The sequence below is a fragment of the Macrotis lagotis genome, chromosome 1 (genome assembly GCF_037893015.1).
Source record: "Macrotis lagotis isolate mMagLag1 chromosome 1, bilby.v1.9.chrom.fasta, whole genome shotgun sequence".
Classification (NCBI taxonomy): domain Eukaryota; kingdom Metazoa; phylum Chordata; class Mammalia; order Peramelemorphia; family Peramelidae; genus Macrotis; species Macrotis lagotis.
The window spans coordinates 884,838,348-884,859,426 of record NC_133658.1 but is presented as its reverse complement, the minus strand read 5'-3'; the positions used below and the strand labels follow the sequence as shown (position 1 = coordinate 884,859,426).

The 21,079-nt window shown below is 41.0% G+C and overlaps 1 protein-coding gene across 1 annotated transcript in view; it reads right to left on the bottom strand.

The window, feature by feature from the left end:
• Nucleotides 1–21,079, bottom strand: part of GPR157 (G protein-coupled receptor 157) — a 41,652-nt gene that overhangs the window by 9,018 nt on the left and 11,555 nt on the right. Inside the window, exon 2 of the mRNA XM_074218528.1 lies at nucleotides 9,556–9,769. Coding sequence (XP_074074629.1) covers nucleotides 9,556–9,769 — 214 coding nt within the window. The remainder of the gene's footprint in view (nucleotides 1–9,555; nucleotides 9,770–21,079) is intronic.

Genomic DNA, 21,079 nt, shown 5'->3' with positions numbered 1-21,079 from the left:
TTGCCAGCTTCATTTTCTCCTCCTGAGTCATCTGGGTGCAGTAGTCAGATATGAATCAGGATGATTGGAGATGGTTCTGGCTTCAAGACAATTAGGGTTAAGTGACCTGCCCAAGGTCACACAGTAAGTAAGTGGTAAGTATATGAGACTAGATTCAGACTCCAAATCTCCTGAATCCAAGGCCAGTGTTCTATCCTCTGCACCATCCAGACATTAGACACAATGGATTTTTATATTCTCTCCATCTTTTGGTCAACTGTGAAATGATAAAGCTGTGACCCACTGCTAACTAACACTTATTTTCCCAAAGCAATGGGGTTAAGTGGCTTGCCCAAGGCCACACGACTAGGTAATTATTAAGTGTCTGAGGTCGGATTTGAACCCAGGTACTCCTGACTCCAAGGCCGGTGCTCTATCCACTGCACCACCTAGCCATCCCTAACACTTTCTTTTTATTTTTTTTAATTTATTTTTTTATTCTCATTTTGTACAAATTTTTTTTACATTAATAAAATATACTTGTTTACAAGTAAACAAGTTACCCCTCCCCCCATGAATATAGATAGACTTGCTTGGGTGACAAAAGTAAAGGGGAGAGAAAAAAATTAAAATTAAAAAAAAAATAGTAATAATTGTAGGTATGGCCAGGTGGCACAATGGACGAAGCACCAGCCCTGGAGCCACAAGCACCTGAGTCCACATCCAGCCTCGTAAACCCAACAATCACCCAGCCGTGTGACATGCAAGCCACCCGATCCCCACTGCCCTGCAAAAACCCAAAAGAAGAAAAAAAAAACAAAAAAAAAACAACCCAAATTAAAATAAAATAGTAATAATAGTAGGGGTGGCTGGGTGGCAGACAGAGCATTGACCCTTGAGCCAGGAGCACCTGGGTTTGAATCTGACCCCAGACACCCAAAGATCACCCTGCTATGTGGCCCCAGGCAGGCCACCCAGCCCCACTTGCCCTGCATCCTCCTCCAAATAATAATAACAAAAGATGTGCTTCAGTCTTTGTTCCAACACCAGCAACTCTGTCCTGGGTGGATCACATTCTTTATGATTAAGTCCATCACAAAAGTTACTTCCATATTTTTCCAAGGTTGCCATTGCTGATCCCTCCTTTCTTATTTCTCCACTACCATGTACTATATTTTCTCTCTCCTTTCACTCTGACTCTGCTGTAGGGTAGCTGAATGGCACAGCAGACAGATCCCTGGTCCTGGGGCCAAGAAGCCCTGAGCGCCCATACCACCTCTTAGGCCCAGAATCTACCTGGCCCTATGGTCCTGGGAAGGCCTTCCAATCCCAGCCCCTTGCAAGAAGTAAAAAAGAAAATGTGTTATATCTGACCACTGTCCCCCCATGGTCCATCCTCTCCTCCTTTATTCACATCCGCTCCCCTTCCCCCTGCTCCCCCCTCTTTCTTACTCCAGTTGTCTATACCCCATTGAGTATATTTGCTGTTTCCTCTCCTAGCCATCTCTGATGAGAGCAAAGGTTCCCTCATTCCCCCTTGCCTCCCCCCTTCCATATCATTGCAATAGCTCATTGTAATAAAAAAAATCTTATTATGTGAAATATCTTGGACTATTCCCCCTCTCCTTTTTCTTTCTCCCATTCCATTTCCCTTTTTTTCCTATTGACTCCATTTTTACACCATATTTTATCTTCGAATTCAGCTTTCCCCTGTGCTTCAACTATAAAAGCTCCCTCTACCTGCTCTATTAACTGAGATGATTCATATGAATATTATCAGTATCATTTTTCTATACATGCAGTTCATCCTCATTAAGTCCCTCATATTTCCCCCATCTCCTCCAATCTCCATGCTTCACCTGAGTCCTGTATCTGAAGATCAAACCTTCTGTTCAGCTCTGGCCATTCCAAAAGGAACATTTGAAATTCCCCTGGTTCATTGAAAGTCCATCTTTTTCCCTGGAAGAGGACATTCAACCTTGCTGGGTAGTTCATTCTTGGCTGCATTCTAAGCTCTTTTGCCTTCCAGTATATTATATTCCATGCCCTACGAGCTTCCAATGTAGTTGCTGCTAAGTCCTGTGTGATCCTGACTGCAGTTCCACGATATTTGAACTGTGTCCTTCTGGCTGCTTGTAATATTTTCTCTTTGACTTGGGAGTTCTTGAACTTGGCTATAATATTCCTAGGGGTTGGTTTTTTGGGATCTCTTTCTTGGGGGGGATCGGTGAATTCTCTCCATTTCTATTTTGCCCTCTGCTTCTAGAATATCAGGGCAATTTTCCTGTAGTAATTCTTTGAAAATGATGTCAAGGCTCTTTTCCTGATCATGACTTTCAGGTATTCCAATAATTTTTAAATTATCTTTCCTAAGTCTGTTTTCCATATCAGTTGTTTTTTCAATGAGATGTTTCACATTTTCTTTTAATTTTTCATTTTTTTGGTTTTGAAGTATTGATTCCTGATTTCTGGTAAATTCATCAATCTCCCTGAAGTCTATTCTTTGTCTGAAGGATTTGTTCTCCTCAGAGAGTTTTCTTATCTCTTTTTCCATCTGGCCAGTTTTGCTTTTTAAAGCATTCTTCTCCTCAATAACTTTTTGAACTGTTTTATCCATTTGACCTAAGCTGGTTTTTAGCATGCTGTTTTCTTCAGCATTTTTTTGGATTTCCTTGACTAAGCTGCTGACTTCATTTTCATGTTTTTCCTGCATCTCTCTCCTTTCTTTTCCCAGTTTTTCTTCCAACTCCCTCATTTGATTTTCAAAGTCTTTTTTGAGCCTGAGCCTGAGCCCAATTTCTGTTTTTCTTGGAGTCTTTAGATGCAGGAGCTTGTGCTTCCTCATCTTCAGACTGAGTATTTTGATCCTTCTTGGGCTCATTTGCAAAATATTTCTCAATGGTCTTCCTCTTATTTCTCTGCTTGCTCATTTTCCCAGCCTGGGCCTGGTTTCAGGGGGCTTCCTGAGCTTTTGGGACACTCCCACAAGGGTCTCAGTGTGTGAGGTTCTGTCCTCCCTCCTGGTCTGTGAATGACCATAAGCACCCCCCTCTGCCACGAGGCCAAGGTGGGGGGGCCCTGTTGTTCTATGGGGGGGGCCTAGACTGCGATTAGGATCTGAATGTGGTCAGAGCCCCAGAGTCTTGTTCCAGGGGCAGAGGCTGACTAACACTTTCAAAAGCCTGCTTGTCCCCTACTAAGTATCTCACTGAGGGTGTTTTTGTTTGTGTTGGATTGCAAAAAGATTTTATGTAGGTGGGAAAGTAAATATAGATTGAGTTATTGTTTTCTTGGTGATTCCCCACTTTTTGCATTAACAATGTCTGCTGTCTAAGTTGCATCAGATTGCTTGCTGTCTTGGGGAGGGAGAAAAGTTTGGAATTCAAAAATCTTACAAAAATAAACATTGAAAACTATCTTTACATGTGATTACAAAAATTTAAATACTATTAAGGGAAAAAAGTCTGAAATATATTCCCCATACTATTGGTATTTTCCCTCTCTTCAGTCCCTTAGTGCCCTCTCCACAGTATCTTCTTCTAAATATATCTTTTCTATATACACTTTTCCCATTCTAGCTTTTCCCATCTTTATTCTTCTCAGGGCTGTTTCTACTAGCTAGTATATCTGGAAGTGAAGGTAGAGTTCACATGTGACAGTTCCATTCTTCCTGATAATAAAATTGGTTGGCAGTCATCATAAATTTTCCCATTTTTCTTCTTAGAAAAGTGGTTGGCCTCCCTTCTTTTTCATCCTTATAAATGTCCTTGGGACTAGTTTGCTCAACTGGAATACTTTCCACCTTCTCTTTAGACCAGTTTGCTCTTCCATTGCTTCTCTCTTTCCTGTTTGCTCATAATCATATCTCATCTGTCTTCATAAGACTTTATAGAGAGCTTGTCTTAGGCAGCCATATGGCTCTGCTGGGCCAAGAGCGGTATTTGAATCCACATCTTCACAATATCAGGAGAAATGGAGAAAGGCCTCATCACACTGGGAGGAATCCTTATGGACGGTTATAGACAAGAGTGGCATAGGATGGGCAGATATAGACAAGATGAGAACCATGCTTTTAGAAGGAATTTCCAGTCATTGAAATAAATAAAAAACAAACAAACAAATAAATAATGGTGAATAGCAAACACTTGTATGTCCCTCTAATGTTTACAAAGCCATTTACCAATGTCATCCTATTTGATTCTCACCATTCACTCTTGTGAGGTTGGTGTCATTATCATTTTACAGAGAGAAAAAAAAATTTCTTCAGTGCTTTCAAAATCATGTTGTTACAATTAGAGGGGCAAGTGAATTGTTTATAATTAACACAGTTATAAAGTGTCAAAGGTGGGATTTGAACCCAGGTCTTCTGACTTCAAATCTTGTATTCTAGCCACTCTGTGGCAGGTGCTTCCCCTATGGAGGATACCCAGATTAGAGCAATCATTAATTTAAATCTTGCTTTAGACAACTACTAGCTGCGTGACCCTGGGCAAATCACTTCATCCTGTTTACCTCAGTTTCCTCATTTGTAAAATGAGAAGGAAATGGTAAACTGTTCCAGTATCCTTGCAAAGAAGACCCCCAATGGGGTCACTAAAAGTTGGAAATGACTGAAAATAGCTAAAAAAACTGACTTAATTAATTATGGGGTGGGGTGGAGGCAGTTAGGTGGAACAGTGACTATAATGTCAGAGTCCTGGAGTCAAGAAGGCTCATCTTCATGAATTCAAATCTGACCTTAGACACTTACTAGCAAGTCTCTTCATTCTATTTGCCTCAGTTTCCTCATCTATAAAATGAGCTGTAGAAGGAAATGGCAAACCACTCCAGTTTTCTTACCAAGAAAACCCCAAATGGCATAAAAAAAAAGAATTGGAAATGAATTAAAATAACAAATTAACTGACATCCTCTAGGAAATAATATTAATAACTTTAATAACAGTTAGAATCTATATAAAACTTTAAGGTTTGCACAGTGCTTTTACAAGCATCTTATTTATCCTCACAGCATCCTGGGACGTAGTTACTATTATCTCCATTTTACAGATGAGGAAACTGAGTCAACAGAGATTAAGGGACTTGTTCTGGAACACAGCGCTAGTAAGTACCTAAGATTGGATTTGAATTCAGGTATTCCTGACTCCAAACCCAGAGCTCTATCCCCTATACATATCCTCCCTTTATGAACAGGGAAACAGACTTAGATTAAGTGACATATTTATTGTAACTTAAAGTTACTTGGTTTGTATTTGTCAGAGAGAGGACCTGAACCCAGGTCCTCTTGACTTCAACGCTGGTCCTCTATGATCTGTGGGGCCATGGGGGAGTGGAAAAAGAGTAGGGTTTGGAGTCAGTAGGCCTGGATTTGAATCCTTCTTCTTCCTATCTGACCTTGGGGGAGTCAGTTCTTCTATATAAGACCTCAGTTCCCTCAACTATAAAATGGGGGCACATTGGTTGCTCCAAATCTATGATCCTGTGTTTGTCGAGTTTTCAGCCATGGTAACTCACTATGGTTCATGGGACTATAGTTTTCAAGTTCATCCTTTTCTATCCTCTGGACCACACTGACAAACCCCTTCCAAATCTGCTAAACAAACACAGTCCACTGCTAAGTCTCCAGTCAAGAATCCCTTCTGTTTTGAGTACATGCACTCAGACATCACAGCCTTTGAGAATTCCCCTTCCCTTCTATGCCACAACAGAGCCCTGGAGAAGTGTTTGATTAGCCCTGCCTTGGGATTTCTCTTGGGGGGGGGTTGAAACTCCCAGTATGGAAGCTCCCTCCAGTCTTGAGGATAAGCAAAACTTTCTCTAAGAGCCCCTCTTTTTTTTTAAACATTCTAATTAGGAAGTATTTATATTTTTTCACCTGAACCTACTGTAAAAATAAAAATAAAGGGAAAATTCTTGTAACACTTAAGTGTGATCTAGCAAAACAAATCTCCCATATTGATCTCATTCTGCATATTAGCCTGAGGAGGGCCTCTTGCTATATTTGCATTCTCTTGAATATTGGAAGATCCTAAAGTTTTGATTAGAATTCTTAAGCCTTTCCCAATTGTTTTTTTTTTTTATCATATTAATGGACCACTCATACTCTTCTTCATAGAATGGCCTTCACTAAGAAATTGAGTGATTTGCCCAGGACCACTCAACCAGTATGAACCATTTGGTGACACTTGGACTCAGGCCTGCATGATGTCAACCATCCTTTTATCAATCATCATGTCACACTTTTTAGGAAGAAAAGGCTTAGATGAGGGTGAAAATGGAGCTAACAACCCAAATGGTTTCAGCCCTGGGTGTCCCTTGAAGCCTAAGCTAGTGTGGGCCTGCAGGAGGCAGGTCAGCTTCCATATTCGAGCCGGACGAAAGGTCTTCATTCTGAAAAGGAGCTGGGGACCACCCAGAATATCCTGGTCTGAAGTTCTGGGCACAGATCAAGTTTCCTGATGGTCACAGACAGCTGCAGAGGGCCTCAGGCCTCTCCATCCCCCAGGACTGCTGAAGGAACCAGAGACCTGGCCCAGGCCCCAGAGGGCAGCGATCTGAGGTAAGGGCTCAGGGACAGCATCCCCCACTACATGGGATTCTCCAGCCCCTCCTGGAAAAGTCCTAGTGGAGGACTCACTACCTGTTGAAGCCATCCATTCAAATTTTCCCCGGGGTTAAAAGGAAACCTGGCTTATGGCAGTTAAATTCCTTTTCCATATAACAGCAGGTGTCACACTTGATTATGTTCAAGCCAAGCCTTCTCTTCTCCCACCTCGCAATCTTCACTTCCTTCAGTTGATTCTTCTTTTTCCTCTTTCTTTTCTTCTCTGTCTCTCTTTCTCTGTTTCTGTCTCTGTCTCTTTCTCTTTGTTCTTGTCTCTGTCTATCTGTCTCTATATCTGTCTCTGTCTCTCTCTTTCTCTCTTACTGTCTCTGTCTTTCTGCCTCTGTCACTGTCTGTCTCTCTCTCTCTATCTCTATCTCTCTTTGCCTCTGTCTTTCTGTCTCTCTGTCCCTGTCTCTCACTGTCTCTCTGTCTCTTCCTCACCCCTTATACTAAGTTTGTGAAGAGAGAGAGAGAGGGCTCCTGACAGATAAGGATTAGTATACATTCACTGCTTACTTTCTCTGCCATCCTGCAAATCCTGAGTCATTTTCAACAGTGTTCAACTTTCTTGACAAAGATATTGGAGCAGTTTGCTGTTTCCTTCTCTAGCTCATTTGACAGATGAGGAAACTGAGGCAAATAGGGTAAAGTGACTTGTCTGGGGTCACACAATTAGGAAATGTCTGAGGTCAGATTTGAACTCAGGAAAAGGAGTCTTCTAGCCTCCACTGTGCCCTCTAGCTGTCCTGTATATAATAGGCACTTAATAAATATTTGAGTCCACGTGTCAACATTTTCCAATTGATTATTTTAAATCCAATCCAGGAATTTACTTCCTCCCCTATTAAATTTCGTATTTTAATCTTCAGTTCATTGCTCTAACCTGGTTTCTTTGGAATGGGGGGAAATCCCAACTATTTCCAATGATTGTTCTATCTTTCCAAGCTTCGGGTCTCCTGCTAATGTGATAAGCAGGACATTTAAAATAGATTTAGGAAACTCACTGGATTTTTTTTTTTTTTGATAGCCTATTGGGGTTAAGGGAATTACCTGAGTCACACAGCTAGTAAATGTCTGAGGGTGAATTTTAACTCAGTTTCTCTTGACTCCAGGACCAGTATTCTACCCTCTTCGCCACCTATCTGTCCCTCCCATTGGATTCTGACCTCCAACTCAAATTGCCAAGATTTGCTAGACCTCTTAATGGAAGTTGTTTCGTAAGCTTCCAAGCCTGGAAACCTTTGTCCAATACCTGTAAACTTATGGGGCCACGGGCCAGAGTCTTAACCTCCACCTATCATGGCTTGAGATTAGTTGGTTTTAGATCCAGATAGCAGGATTGCAAGGCTGGTGGGTTGGAAAAACACAATGACTCTCTTTTAAAAGGTTCACAAACCTTCTAGGGAGCATGATTAATGACTGAATGGGTTTTAAAAAAAAAAATTTACCATTTATCATAAAGCATTAGAGCTTGCATCCTGGGAGGTGTTGGCTTTATTTTTTTCCCTAGTAATGATCAGAACATCTTACTTTTCTTCCAAGATAATCTTCTTACCTTACCAGTCTTTCCTCCCTACAGATGTCAAAAGAAATAATCTTAATTAATCCTCATGTCATTCGCAAACTCAGAAACCTTCTCTAGCTCCCAGTTGCCTATAAGATAACTCACAAAACTCCTCAGGTTGACATTTAAACTGTATTCAGTCTGGTTCTATCCTACCTTCCTAGTCTTATTTGACATGACTTTTCAGTCAAACAAGATTCCTAGTAAAAACTCTCTGATGTCATTCTACCATTTCCCACCACCTGCCTGGCATTCACACAGGCCTTGCCCCCAGACCTTCCTTCACCTCAATTCATTGAAGTCTTTTTCATGCCTCAGTATAGATGCTGTTTCCTCCATGAAGAACGCCTACCTTGATTTCTCCGACAGAAAATACTATCTTCCCCCTGAAGAACTCTCAGGATACTTTGCCTGACTCTTTCCTTGGCCCTTCATGATCCATATTGTACTGATCTGTCTGTGAAAGTGTCACAAAAAATGATAATAGCTTGCATTGAAAGTAGGCTTGGGGGTCTTCATTGCATCGGCCATATTCTGATCATATCCCCCAATAAGCTAGTTTGTTTCTCCATCTTTGTATCTCCCCATCTCCTTACATACACAGTAGGTGCTTAATATAAGTTAATCTTCCATGAGCCTTCTTCAGTCCTACTTCCCCCCATTCCCCACTTGCTCATGTTTCCTTTGGCAACTACCTTGTATTTACTAGACATTTTTATTCACTCCTACAGGTAGATATTTTTTCCCCTTTAGAATGATAGTCCCTTGAGAGCTAGCCAATTTTCATCAGTTTCCCTAGGGCCTCAGACAAGGGCTGGCCATCAATAAGCATTTATGAAGCACTTACTAAATGCAAAACACTATGCTGAGTGCTAGAGATAAAAGATAAAGACAAAGCAAAAAGAGCAGGTGACCATACACCTCATTTATTAAGCACTTACTGTATGCAAGACACTGTAATGAGTGCTAGAGAGACAAAGAAAAAAGCAAAAGGAGTGGTTGACTAAGGTGCATTTCTTAGGCATTTACTGTATGCAAGACACAGTAATGAGTGCTAGAGACAAAGAAAAAGCAAAAGAGTAGGTGACTAAGATGTGCAAACATTAAGTACTTTCTGTTTGCCAGACACTGTGCTGCACAAAACCCCACAAAAACCAGTAAATGTTCAACGAATGCTTATCTGTTCATTGATTACCCTTGCCTTTCCAAGATATACCAATGGTATTCTGCTGAGAGTGGACTTAACTGTAGACCCTATCCCATACATCCTTTGCTTTCCCTTCCACCTACACAGCCACCTTCCACAACAGTTGCATCTGAGCCTAGAGAGTCCAAACGGTATGCATAGTCCTGGGGGTACCCACCATCCACCTGGTCAGTGGCATTCAATGATAGACCGGGCACCTACCGCCCTACTGATGTGCTTTCTGATGAGAATGTAGAGTATGGGGAGCACCAGGTACGCCAGCAGCTCCCAGACCTTCCCAGCCAGCAGCATCCACAACAGCCGGTCTTCGACCTCAATGTTGACCCAGCACCAGCCCACGGACACGTCAGAGGCGTCATAGCCAATCTTCTTCAGAGAGACGGCAGCTGCAGTGATTGCCAGTGGGATGCCCCAGCTTTGGAGGAAAACATGTACAAGTGAGGGACTAGAGACAAGCTAGATCCTTTCAGATAGAAAGAAAGGCAAGACCGATGGCTGCCCTCAAGAAGTTTACATTCTAATGGTGAGACAAGGTGTATATATATATATATATATATATATATATATATATATATATAATTAAGTGCATACATGGCATAATAATAAAAGCCAGGTATGAAGGAAGTTTAAATGTCAACTGAAATTTTTATTTGATCCCAGAAAGAATGGGAAGTGTCCTATTAAGAAAAAAGGAAACATGGCCAGATTGGCTCCTTAGGGAAGTCACATTGGCATCTGTGATGAGACTGGATTGGGGGTGGGAGAGATCTGAAGCAGGGGGGGTGAAATTTTATTTTAAGAGTCCATGTCTGAAGAGTTGAGGCCTGAAGCAGAGCTGGGGCTATCTGAGTGATAAGGAGGGGGCCTCACAGATGAGATGTAATAAAGGTGGAAACGACAAGTTTAGACACCAGATTCCATCAAATGAAGAATCCAAGATGACACTGAGTTTTTAAGCCTTGGAAGGCTGGTAGTAATGGAGAAGTAAGAGGAATTAGTAATAGTTCTGAAAATAATAATGATAATAATAATAATAATAAAGAGTAAAACTAGCAATAGGAAAGTTGGAAAGAGGGGAGAGCTGAGCAGGAGAAGAGATAGTGACGTTTACATTCTTTTTTTTAAAATTTATTTTAAATTTTAAATATTTTATTTTAAATTTTTTGTTATTTATTTTAAAATTTAGATAGTTTTAAAATTTTTATACTTATTTTAAATACTTTATCTGTAAATTTCAATATTGATTTTAAATTTTTATATTTAGCTTAAAGTTTAAAAAGTTTAAATTTTTAATATTTGTTTCAAAATTTTAAATATTTTTTAAAAATTTCACTAAATAGAATGAGCTCAGGTTTTGACAAGTGAATTTGAAAAGGGTCCTCAAAGACAATTTAGACAACCTTCCCCCGTCCCCCATGGATCAGACAATTGAGACCCAGAGTGTCTCTCCTTGAGATCCTGTCCCTCCCAAGGTCCCACAGACAGCAAATATCTAGAGCAAGGACCTAAACAGAGGTTCATTGATTTCAAGGCCAGTGGAAGCCCAAGAAGTAGGGAAGTGATGAAAATCATTAGCTCCTGGGCCTAAAAGTGGCAGATATCCTCACAAGTCACCTCTCTAATCCAAACCCCTAAATTTACAGATGAGAAAACTGAGGCTCAGAGAGATTGCCCAAAGTCACACAAAGCTCAACTGGTCAATGTATGAGGTACAATTCAAACCCAACATCACTGACTCACTCCAAGTCCAGGGCTCTATCCACTGCACTTCACTGCCTCCAGTGACTCTAGTGGCCCTTCTCCCATGGATTTTGAACTCATTATGTCTTGGGGAGGAGCCCATATCCCAGACTCCTCCAGCCCAATGTCCCTGGTTCTGACTGATCAGCATCCACCTTATCTTACCCACTCCTGGGCTTACCATGAACCTGGCCAACCATCTCTTGACCTGCTTTCCTCCCTCCCATACAACTTTCCAACTCTTGCTCCCCTGGATGTATTTCCTTCCCCTTTAAGAAGACATTCCACCTGAATTCAAAGTTCTAGTGTTTAACACAGTGTGCTGGATGATATGATAATATAATTATTATTGTCACTATTATTATAATAGGTACCTAATAAATGCTTTTTCATCCATTCATTCTGGAAGGGTATGGCAACACAGTCCAACCCCTGGCAGGTTGAAACAAGCACACACACACACACACACACTCTCTCTCTCTCTCTCTCTCTCTCTCTCCCTCCCTCCCTCCCTCCCTCTCTCTTCTATCCTCTATTTCTCTTTTCTCTGCTTTTCTCTCCTCTCCCTCTCCATTTCTCTCTCCCATCTATTTCTCTCTTTTCTCTTTCTCTTCCTCCCTCCCCTCTCTGTCTCCTTCCCTCTCTCAGAATGCTTAGCCTTCTAGACACCACCCTTCCTCACAAGCCCTTTCCAGATTCCTCCAGTTTAAATGACCTCTCCTTTTTGAAAATAAATTGTATAATAAAATTCAGACTGTGAGTTCTTTGACATGGAGGACTGGCTTTTTCCATTTTTTGGCATCCCTAGGTTTGGTAAATGCCTGGGACATAGTAGACATTTAATAAATGCAGGTTGACTTGACTAATAAGATCACAGATTCAGAACTAAACTCTGAGATCATCTAGGTCTTCATTTTACATCTCTTTTTACATATTGAAACATCTATAAAAATCCTCTACATATTACAGATGAGGAAACTGAGGCCTGGGAAAGATGAAAAACAGGCTCATAGACTGTTGATATAGAACTGTTTGGGAACATGGAGATCTCCTAGCGGGCTCCCAGAGGTCTAGGGGCCTTACCCAAGGTCACCCAGGTGGTGCAGTCCATTGCTAGGATTCAAACCCAGGTCCTCTAAATCCAAATCCTATATTCCACACTCTTCTTGGTTCGTTTTTACTTTGTAAAAGCTCCTTAAAAGTTGAGAATTTCCTTTTTTGTCTTTTTATCCCCAGCCTCTAGATCAGCATTAAGTGTACAGTAGATGCCTAATACAAGTTGCCTGCAGAAAGCTGGAAAACAATTTTTACAGTCAATGTTTCTGATAAAGGCCTCATCTCTAAAATATATACAGAGAACTGACTCAAATTTATAAAAATGCAAATCATTCACCAATTGATAAATGGTCAAAGGATATGAACAGGCAATTTTCAGAGGCAAAAATTATAATATATATAGTCATATGAAAAAATGCTGTAAGTAACTATTTTGGGTTTTTTTTTAGCAAGGCAATGGAGTTAAGTGACTTGCCCAAGATCACACAGCTAGTTAATTTTTGAATTCAGGTCCTCCTGACCACAGAGCTGTTGCTCGATCCACTGTGCCACTTAGCTGACCCTATAAATCACTATTAATTAGAGAAATGCATAAACAACTCTGAGGTCCCATCTCATAACCTGTAATCAGTGTTGGAGGGGATATAGTAAAACTAGGGCACTAATGCATTCATATTGGAGTTGTGGACTGATCCAACCATTCTGGAGATTTGGAAGCCTAACCACTGGGTGAGAGAACTGTGCATACCCTTTGATCCAGCAATACCACGACTAGGTCTTAATTTCAAAAAGATCATAAAAAGAGAAAGAGACCCATATGTACAAAAATATTTAGAGCAGCTCTTTTTATAGTGGCAAAGAACTGTAAGTTGAAAGGATGTCCATCATTGGTTAATGACAACATGTATATATGAATGTGATGGAACAGTATTGTTCTATAAGAAAATGATGAGTAGGCAGATTTCCAAAAAAAAAACCCTGGAAAGGCTTAATATGAGTGACGCTGAGTGAAGTGAGCAGAACCAGGAGAATATTGTCCCCAGTAACAGCAATAGATTTAGCTCTTCTCAACAATGCTCTGATCCAAGACTATTCTTAAAAGCCTTGCAGCAGAAAATGCCAGTCACCATCAGAGAAAGAACTATGAAGACTCCATGCAAACTGAAGCAGACAATTTTTACTTTTTTCTTACTTTATTTTTCTTTTTCCCCTTTTCTTCTGATTCTTCTTTTACAACATGATTTATATAGAAATAAATATAACATGATAGTGCATGTATAACCTATATCCAATTGCTCACTGTTATGGGAGAGGGGAGTCAACAAGGAGGAAAATTTACAAAAATGAATGCTGAAGTCTATCTTTACACATAATTGGGGCTATTAAAATATATGTACCCTGCTGCAGATATTAATAATAATATCTAGCATTTATATACTGCCTATTTGAATCAGACAAGGGCACAAATATTCTGTCTCATTTGATCTTCACAACAACCCTGGAAAGTAGGTGTTATTACTTATCCCTATTTTACAGTTGAGAAAACTGAGGTAGACAAAGGTTAACTGACTTGCCTAGAGTCACACAGTTAGTAAGTGTCCGTGGCTGTTGAAATTGCATCTTCTAGACTTCAGGCCAGGTTTCTTTGGCAGTCTGGTGAAGTCTGTGGACCCCTTTCCAGAATAATGTCTTTAAATTCATAAAATAAAATGTGTAAAGGAAAGTAATTATATTGAAATAAAGATGTAATTTTTTCCCCATCCACGTTGAAGGAGCTGGTACAGGTTAAGAAGCCCCATTTCACATACTTATCCTGCCTTTGAAATGTTGCCCATCCTTATTTTCTCCTCATCTTCAATTTTCCCTCTCACTTCCTAGGATCGGCAGTCGCTATCAGAAGGATGGAAAGGGGAATCATCCTCATCCAGCTGGGTCAAGGGACAGGAGTGTCCTGCACACCATGGGCATCCCAGAAAACATTAAGTGACAAACCCAGAAACATTTTAACCCAAAAATGGTGCACAAAGAGCCACATTTACAAGAATCTGGTGGGAGTGGGGCTGGGGAAGCCACATGCTTGGCTAATCCTAAAGCAGGCACACTGATCTCTGTTTGCAGATTCCATCCCTGGGAAACAATGAACCTTCATTGTTCACTGGAAGGGAAAGAGGCACAGGATGTGAGAGAAGTGTGTGTGTGTGTGTGTGTGTGTGTGTGTATGGGGGGGGGGGTGGGGGGGTGATTCCACTCCCCCATCCCATGGGAGGAGGTCACACAGTCCTAGCTTCAGATCCAGAAACAGCAAGTTTTTATTGGTTTTATTTTGTTTTTTTTGCCAAAAGAGGAAATATTAGGTCACATTGGTCTTCGTATGACTTTTATTAAAAAAAAGAATCAAGTCTAGAGACAAAAGTAAAACCTTTACCCTCAAACTTAATACAGCTTAATAATAATAATAATAACCAGTGGCATTTTTATAACATATTGAAGCTTACAAATATTTTTGCAATTTTTTATAAATATTATCTTATTTTAACTTCCCAGCAACCTATAGTGTTATTGTCCCCATTTTACAGATTAGGAAACTGGGGCACAAGTACCTTAAATGAACTGTTCAGTGTTCAAGTGTTGGAAGCTGAATTTGAACTCAAGTGTTTCTGATTCCAGTTCCAGGGCTTTCTACCCATTATGCCTCCTCATTAAAAATCCTACAATTTCAAAAGTCAATGATGAATTAGAGGAGCCAGTTTTCTAAGAGCTTGTGGAAAAGGCACATGGAGGAGGGACAAGGGACAAAGAGAGTTGGTAGAGACAGCTTAGCATGACAGACCAGCTGCAGGGTTGACTTTGGGAATCAGTCAACAAACATTGGCTAAAAAATAAATGTGCCATTTAGGTACTTCACTGAGAAAGAGGGCTTCAGAGACAGGAAAAACAGAATACCTGCCCACAGGGAGCTTATACTCTAATAAGGGAAATCACACACTCCCAACTCTAGATGTGCAAGAGACATGCAACATGAAAGAAATCTCATTTTAGAGGCAAGTCTGGAATCAGATCAGATCACCTACACTGGCCAACTGTGAGACTCTGAGCAAGGGGCTGATTTATTCTCTCATTTCCTCATCTGCAAAATGGGGACAATCTGCACCCCCCCCCCAGGTTGTGATGAGAATCAAATGAGATAATATTTGTAAAGTATGTAGTGTAGTGATATATAGTAGGCGTTTAATAATCCATTTTCTTCTTTTCTTCCTTCCTTTTCTTCCTTTCCTTTATTCCCTTTCTCTTTACTTCCTTTTTTCTTGCTTTTCTTCCTTTTTTCTTTCTTTCCTTCCTTTCTTATTTTGCTTCCTTTTTCTTTCAATTGTTCCTTTCTTTTTTCTTTTCTTCCTTTCCTCTTTTCTTCCTTCCTTCCTTCTTTTCTTATTTCCTTTTTCTTTCCTTCCTTCTTTTCTTGTTTCCTTTTCTTTCATTCCTTCCTTTCTTTTCTTCCTTCCTTCCTTTCTCTTTCATTCCTTCCTTTCTTCCTTTCTTTTTTCTTCCTTTTTCTTTCTTTCATTTCTTTCATTTCTTTTTTCCTCTCCTTCCTTCTTTCCTTCCTTCATTTTCTTCCTTTCTTTCCTTCCTTCTCATCCTCCTTTCCTTTCTTCTCTCTTTAGATTGCCAACAAGTGGTCATATAATTTCATAATTGCCTACTAGGTGCTGAGATTATAAAGACAAAATCATAATTGTACTAATAAGGTAATAATTATATGGCTCATTGAAGGCAGCTAGGTGGTACAGTGGATAGAGTGACATCCCTGGAGTTAGGAGGACCTCAATACAAATTAGGTGTCAGAATCTTACTAGCTGTATGACCCTGAGCAAATCATTTTACCCTGTTTGCCTCATTTCCTCATCTATAAAATGAGCTAGAGAAAAAAAAAATGCCAAACTACTCCATTTTCTTTGCCAAGAAAACCCCAAATGGGATCTAAAAGAGTTAGATGTAATAACTCAACAACATGGCATTTTCAGTTTTAAAAAGTATTTTATTCTCATGATCTCATTTGAGCCTCACTAAAGCTTTGTGCTGTTATTTCCATTTAAGAGATGGGGAGAAGCAAGACCAAGAGAAAACAAAAGAACCCTGTGTTCAAGTTGCTTCCAGTCCACTGTGGGTGAAGGTAGAGGAAACAACTTTGATCAAAAAGCATTTCTTAAATTCACCTGACTGTTAGCCACTGAGTAGGGGGTGGGTGGGAAGGGAGGGTGGAAGGAAATTATGTAACTTAAAATATGCATGTGCATGTGGACGAATGTTGAAAAACTTTCAGAACATGTAATTGGAAAAATAAAATAAGATGTCAATTGGAAAAAATAATTAAGTTTGAACTTAAGAAGTAGGTAGATCAGCACAGATAAGAAAGTATGAACAGAGATAAGCAAATCAAAAACCACCAAGAAGTATAAGTATGAGATGAAATAATTTTTCAGGGGGAGACACTGATTGGGGGGGGGGAATCAAGAACAGCCTCTTCATTGTTACCCAGTCATTTGTCATTTCTGATCTCCAAGATCCAATTTGGGATTTTCTTGGCAGAGATACTAGGGTAGTTTTCCTTCTCCACTTTCTTTTCCAGCTCATTTTATAGATGAGGAAACTGAGGCAAACAAGATTAAGCGACTTGCCTATGTTCACAAAGCTAGCAGATGTTTGAAGCCAGATCTGATCTCAGATCTTCCTGACTTCAGGCAGGGCGCTCTTAACTGTTGCACCACTTAGCTGACCCAAAGACCTCCTTAACCTTGAAGTCATAAGGGGTGGAGGTGGGGAGGGAGTGAATCCTAGGCATCAGAAGCAGCTTGGAGAGATGCCTGGAGGCCCACATGGATGTCTTATTTAGAGAAGAGGTGAAGAACTTGGTGTGGCTAGAACAGAGAGAACAGAGAAGGGTGATAGAAGGGTGGAGTAATTCTGGAAGGGCAAGTTGGAGCAGGTTGTCAAAGGCCTGAAATGCCAAACAGAGGAGTGTGGATCTCCTCTCAGATACAACTGGGAGCCCTAAAACTCCTGGTGGAGGGGAGTGATCGGGTCACTCCTGGGCTTTGGATTCAGCAGTCAGAGGACTGGAAGAGAGCCTGCTGAAGTCGTTACCATTTCTAGAGCAGGGCAATCACTTATCTGGGGCTGCGATGCCAACCATCCACAGGACTTGAAATTTAATAAATCTAGGAGTTTTTAAGGGGGGGTGAATTAATTGTTTGACCAAATAAAACAGGCTGATTTTTAATTTGATAATTTTGTATGACCCACAGGTGATGATATAATATCCAAATGGCCCTTGGTGGAAAAAAGGTTCCTCCCCTCCCCGCCCTAGAGGTTTAATGGGGACCTGTAGTTCTCCCTAAGCCATCACAGCCAAGAGCCAGCTTGGCATTTCAGTCAGCTTGTCCTTGGACAAACAACCCCCTCTTTAAAACAGTGAAAGAATTTAGTGCTTGCTGGTGAAATTAAATCTCACAGCTTGGGTCTACCCTGCTTCTAAAACGTCATGGACACCTCACAAGTCTCTGCCTCATTAGGGAGGGTCCATACTCCGGGCTTGCCTCCTATAGAGGCAGCAGCAGCATCATGGGGCTGGTTGGCAGACCCCTCCGCCTTTGTGCTCACTTCAGGGAAATTTTAAGGTCAGGGGGCATTCTTCTTCCCATCTTATCTCTGCTACTTATAACTGTGTGACTTTGGACAAATCACCTCTAAACTCACCCAGTTTCCTCCAATGTCCAATGATAGGTAGGGAATGGAGGGTGTAAATTAGTTGCCCTCACTGGGCTTTTTCGTTTTATGACCAGAATGCCTTGACCCTTGGAAAGGTACTTCACTCCTGGGCCTCAGTTTCCTTTTCTATAAAAATGAGGTCATTGGACTAAACCGTCTCTCAGGTCCCTTCCAGCCCTAGATCTAGGATCCCCAGAATTCACAGCTCACTTTTTCTCAAGCTATCTAAGACTCCCTCCCCCCTCCATCCCACCTCCAACCTGCCTCAGCAGGACTCTCCAACCTTCCTGGCAAGAAATTTTTTTTTTAAATTAATTTCCCCGAAGGCAGAAAGACAAGCTACAGAGCCTGACTGTGCACATATCTTGGACAGACACTGAAAATGGGCTGAGTTGGACCAAGAATGAGGAGGGGGCAGGAGGGAGGATATGAGTTAGATTGCCTCTGGGAAACTATCAACAATGAAGTAAAGGCTCATCTCTCTTTCATCAGCAGTGTTCTTTCCGGGTATGGAACCCAGCAATCTCTAAAGAAGGAAGACCTTGGGATCACCCAAAGGGCAATGGAGAGGTATGGAAAGGATGTGAGCAAACTGAAACACATTTACAAACAGGGATTTACAAAGGGAGGGTGCAAGGAACTTAGCAGAGGAAAATCCTTACTAACCATGCACTTCTGGGCCAGCCACGCCACTCTACTCCTTGCATGGCCTGAGTGATTCCCATCTGGAAGATGAGGGGGGTTGGACCAGGAAGAGTCCTTCCAGATTTTGCTCCATGATGCTGTTGACTGCATTTCTCAGTTTCCTCATCTGTAAAATGAGGGGGTTGGATAAGGAGGCAGCTAAGGTCACTTCCAGCTCTAAATCTATGGTTCACTATTTTATGAATGAAAACTATGAAGTGGAGACAACAAGGAATTGAACAGAAAGGGAAGTTAACCCCCCAGCATGCTGGGTAAACCCCTGGTCTTCCCTTCTCCCTGAGCCTGTGGCAAAATTATGGAAAGATAAAATGCCCAGAGGTATTTGAGAAACTTTAAGAACAAAGAGGACAAGGAAGAGGAAGAGGAGGAAAAAGAAGACCATGACTTTATAAGTCTTAAGGGTCTAGTAGTATTTTTGTCCCCGTTTTACAAAGGAGTAGAATGGCATAGTGACTCACCCAAGGTCTCATGGACAGAGTCTGGATTCAAACTCAGACTTTTTAAACTCCCAGTCTTGAGCTCTTTACTAACTATGTGACTATGGACTAGACAGGTTAAAAGTTGGAAGAAAACTTAGAGGTCATGTAGTCTAACGAATGATGAGGTAGGGGGCTACCTCTCCATAATAACTGCTGTCTTATCTGAGAAACCCTGTTGGATTTAGATTCTAGAAGAGCTGGGTTAAAATCCTGCCTCTGATGGAAGCTGAAGTTTTTTGTTTGTTTTTGTTTGTTTTAGTTTTTGCAAGGCACTGGGGTTAAGTGACTTGCCCAAGGTCTCACAGCTAGGCATTTATTAAGTCTTTGAGGTCAACTTTGAACTCAGGTCCTCCTGACTCCAGGGCCAGTGCTCTATCCACCTAGCTGCCCCTGGAAGTTGAAGTATTAATTGGGTCCTTCCCCTCTCTGACACAGAGATTGTTCCAATACGGATTCTAACGACATATGTATGGACAACCACCAAACATCCTCACAGATCCTAAAAGGCTTCAAGAATATCATTGACTCTAAATTTCCCAGATCACAGCAGAGAGTGAATGCTCATCTTCATTTTCACCACTCACCATCAGACCAAGGAGCTTTCTCACAATGACACTTTAGAAATGAGCGGTGAATGAGAAAATTAGAGGCCTGACAGATCAGATATACCAGCAGAGCCAGACCTATTGGTTGGGACACTTTTCTCTGAAGGTTTTAGGATTCTTCTCCCACAGCCCAACACAAATTGGACCAGTTAATGAGAAAACAAAGGACCCAAGATGTAAAAGGCAGCATGCACAACTTGCAGTTATAAGATCTGAGTCTTCAAATCCCTCTGCCTCTAACTAGCTAATCACTTCTCTAGGCCTCAGTTTCCTCAGCTGTAAAAGGTGGAAAGTTAGACTATGTGACCTCTAAGGTCTCTTCCAGCTTTTAATCTATCTAGTCTGTGGTCAGTTAGTAAGAATTAGAAGCAGGATTCAAACCCAGATTTCTGGGGACCTCTGGCACTCTTTCCAGACTTCCTATCTCTGGGCCTCAGTTTTCATATTTAGAAACTGGCCATGCTAGCCTCAGTGATCCTGAAGGTCCCAAGATGTTGGCTCAACTTTTAATTTTGTCCCATCCTCATCATCAAATAATATGGGTCTAAAGATCTGGAAAACAAAGTTTTAGGAAATGGTTGAATTAAAAGCGCCCTATTATATTGAATGTGAATGGAAAGTCTCTGTTTAGGAAGAAATAGTACATGAGGAAATCAGAGAATTATGCAAAAACTTATTAAGAAGAAAAGAAGAGGCGGCTGGGTGGTGCAGTAGATAGAGCACTGGCCCTGGAGTCAGGAGTACCTGAGTTCAAATCAGACCTCAGACAATAATTACCTAGCTGTGTGGCCTTGGGCAAGCCACTTAACCCCAGTGCCTTGCAAAAACCAAAAAAAAGAAAAAAAAGAAGAATAGATTAAGCAGAACCAGAGACACAGTGGAAATGAATAGATCACACATAGAAAACTAAACTATAAGTAACTGAAAAAACAACAATGGTTCCAGAGGACCCCTCAGCAGAGAGGTCCAGTAGAATTCAATATGACATTTATTTTTACCTTACTGTTTTTTGAGAACGAAGACTTTCATTTGGGGCAAGTGGTATATTTAGAAATGATATAAGGCACCAATGAGTTTGTGGAATTTTTTCGAATGCTAGTTTTGTAGCCAAATTGTTCAGAGTCAGAGAATCTTAGAGTTGGCAAGGACCTCAGAAGCCAACAAGGACAAAAACCCAATAGGACAGGGCTAAGCAAGCTATTAACTCAATTCTATCTCAGCCACTGAAAGAAACACAATACCAGTGCCAGTTGATCCCTTGCAACATCACCAGTAAATGACAAACAGCAAAGCTGCGCTCCAGATACCAGCTATAAAGCCTGCTCTCAAATGAATACACTTGAACCTTGCTCCCCATTGAACAGTTCAAACAGA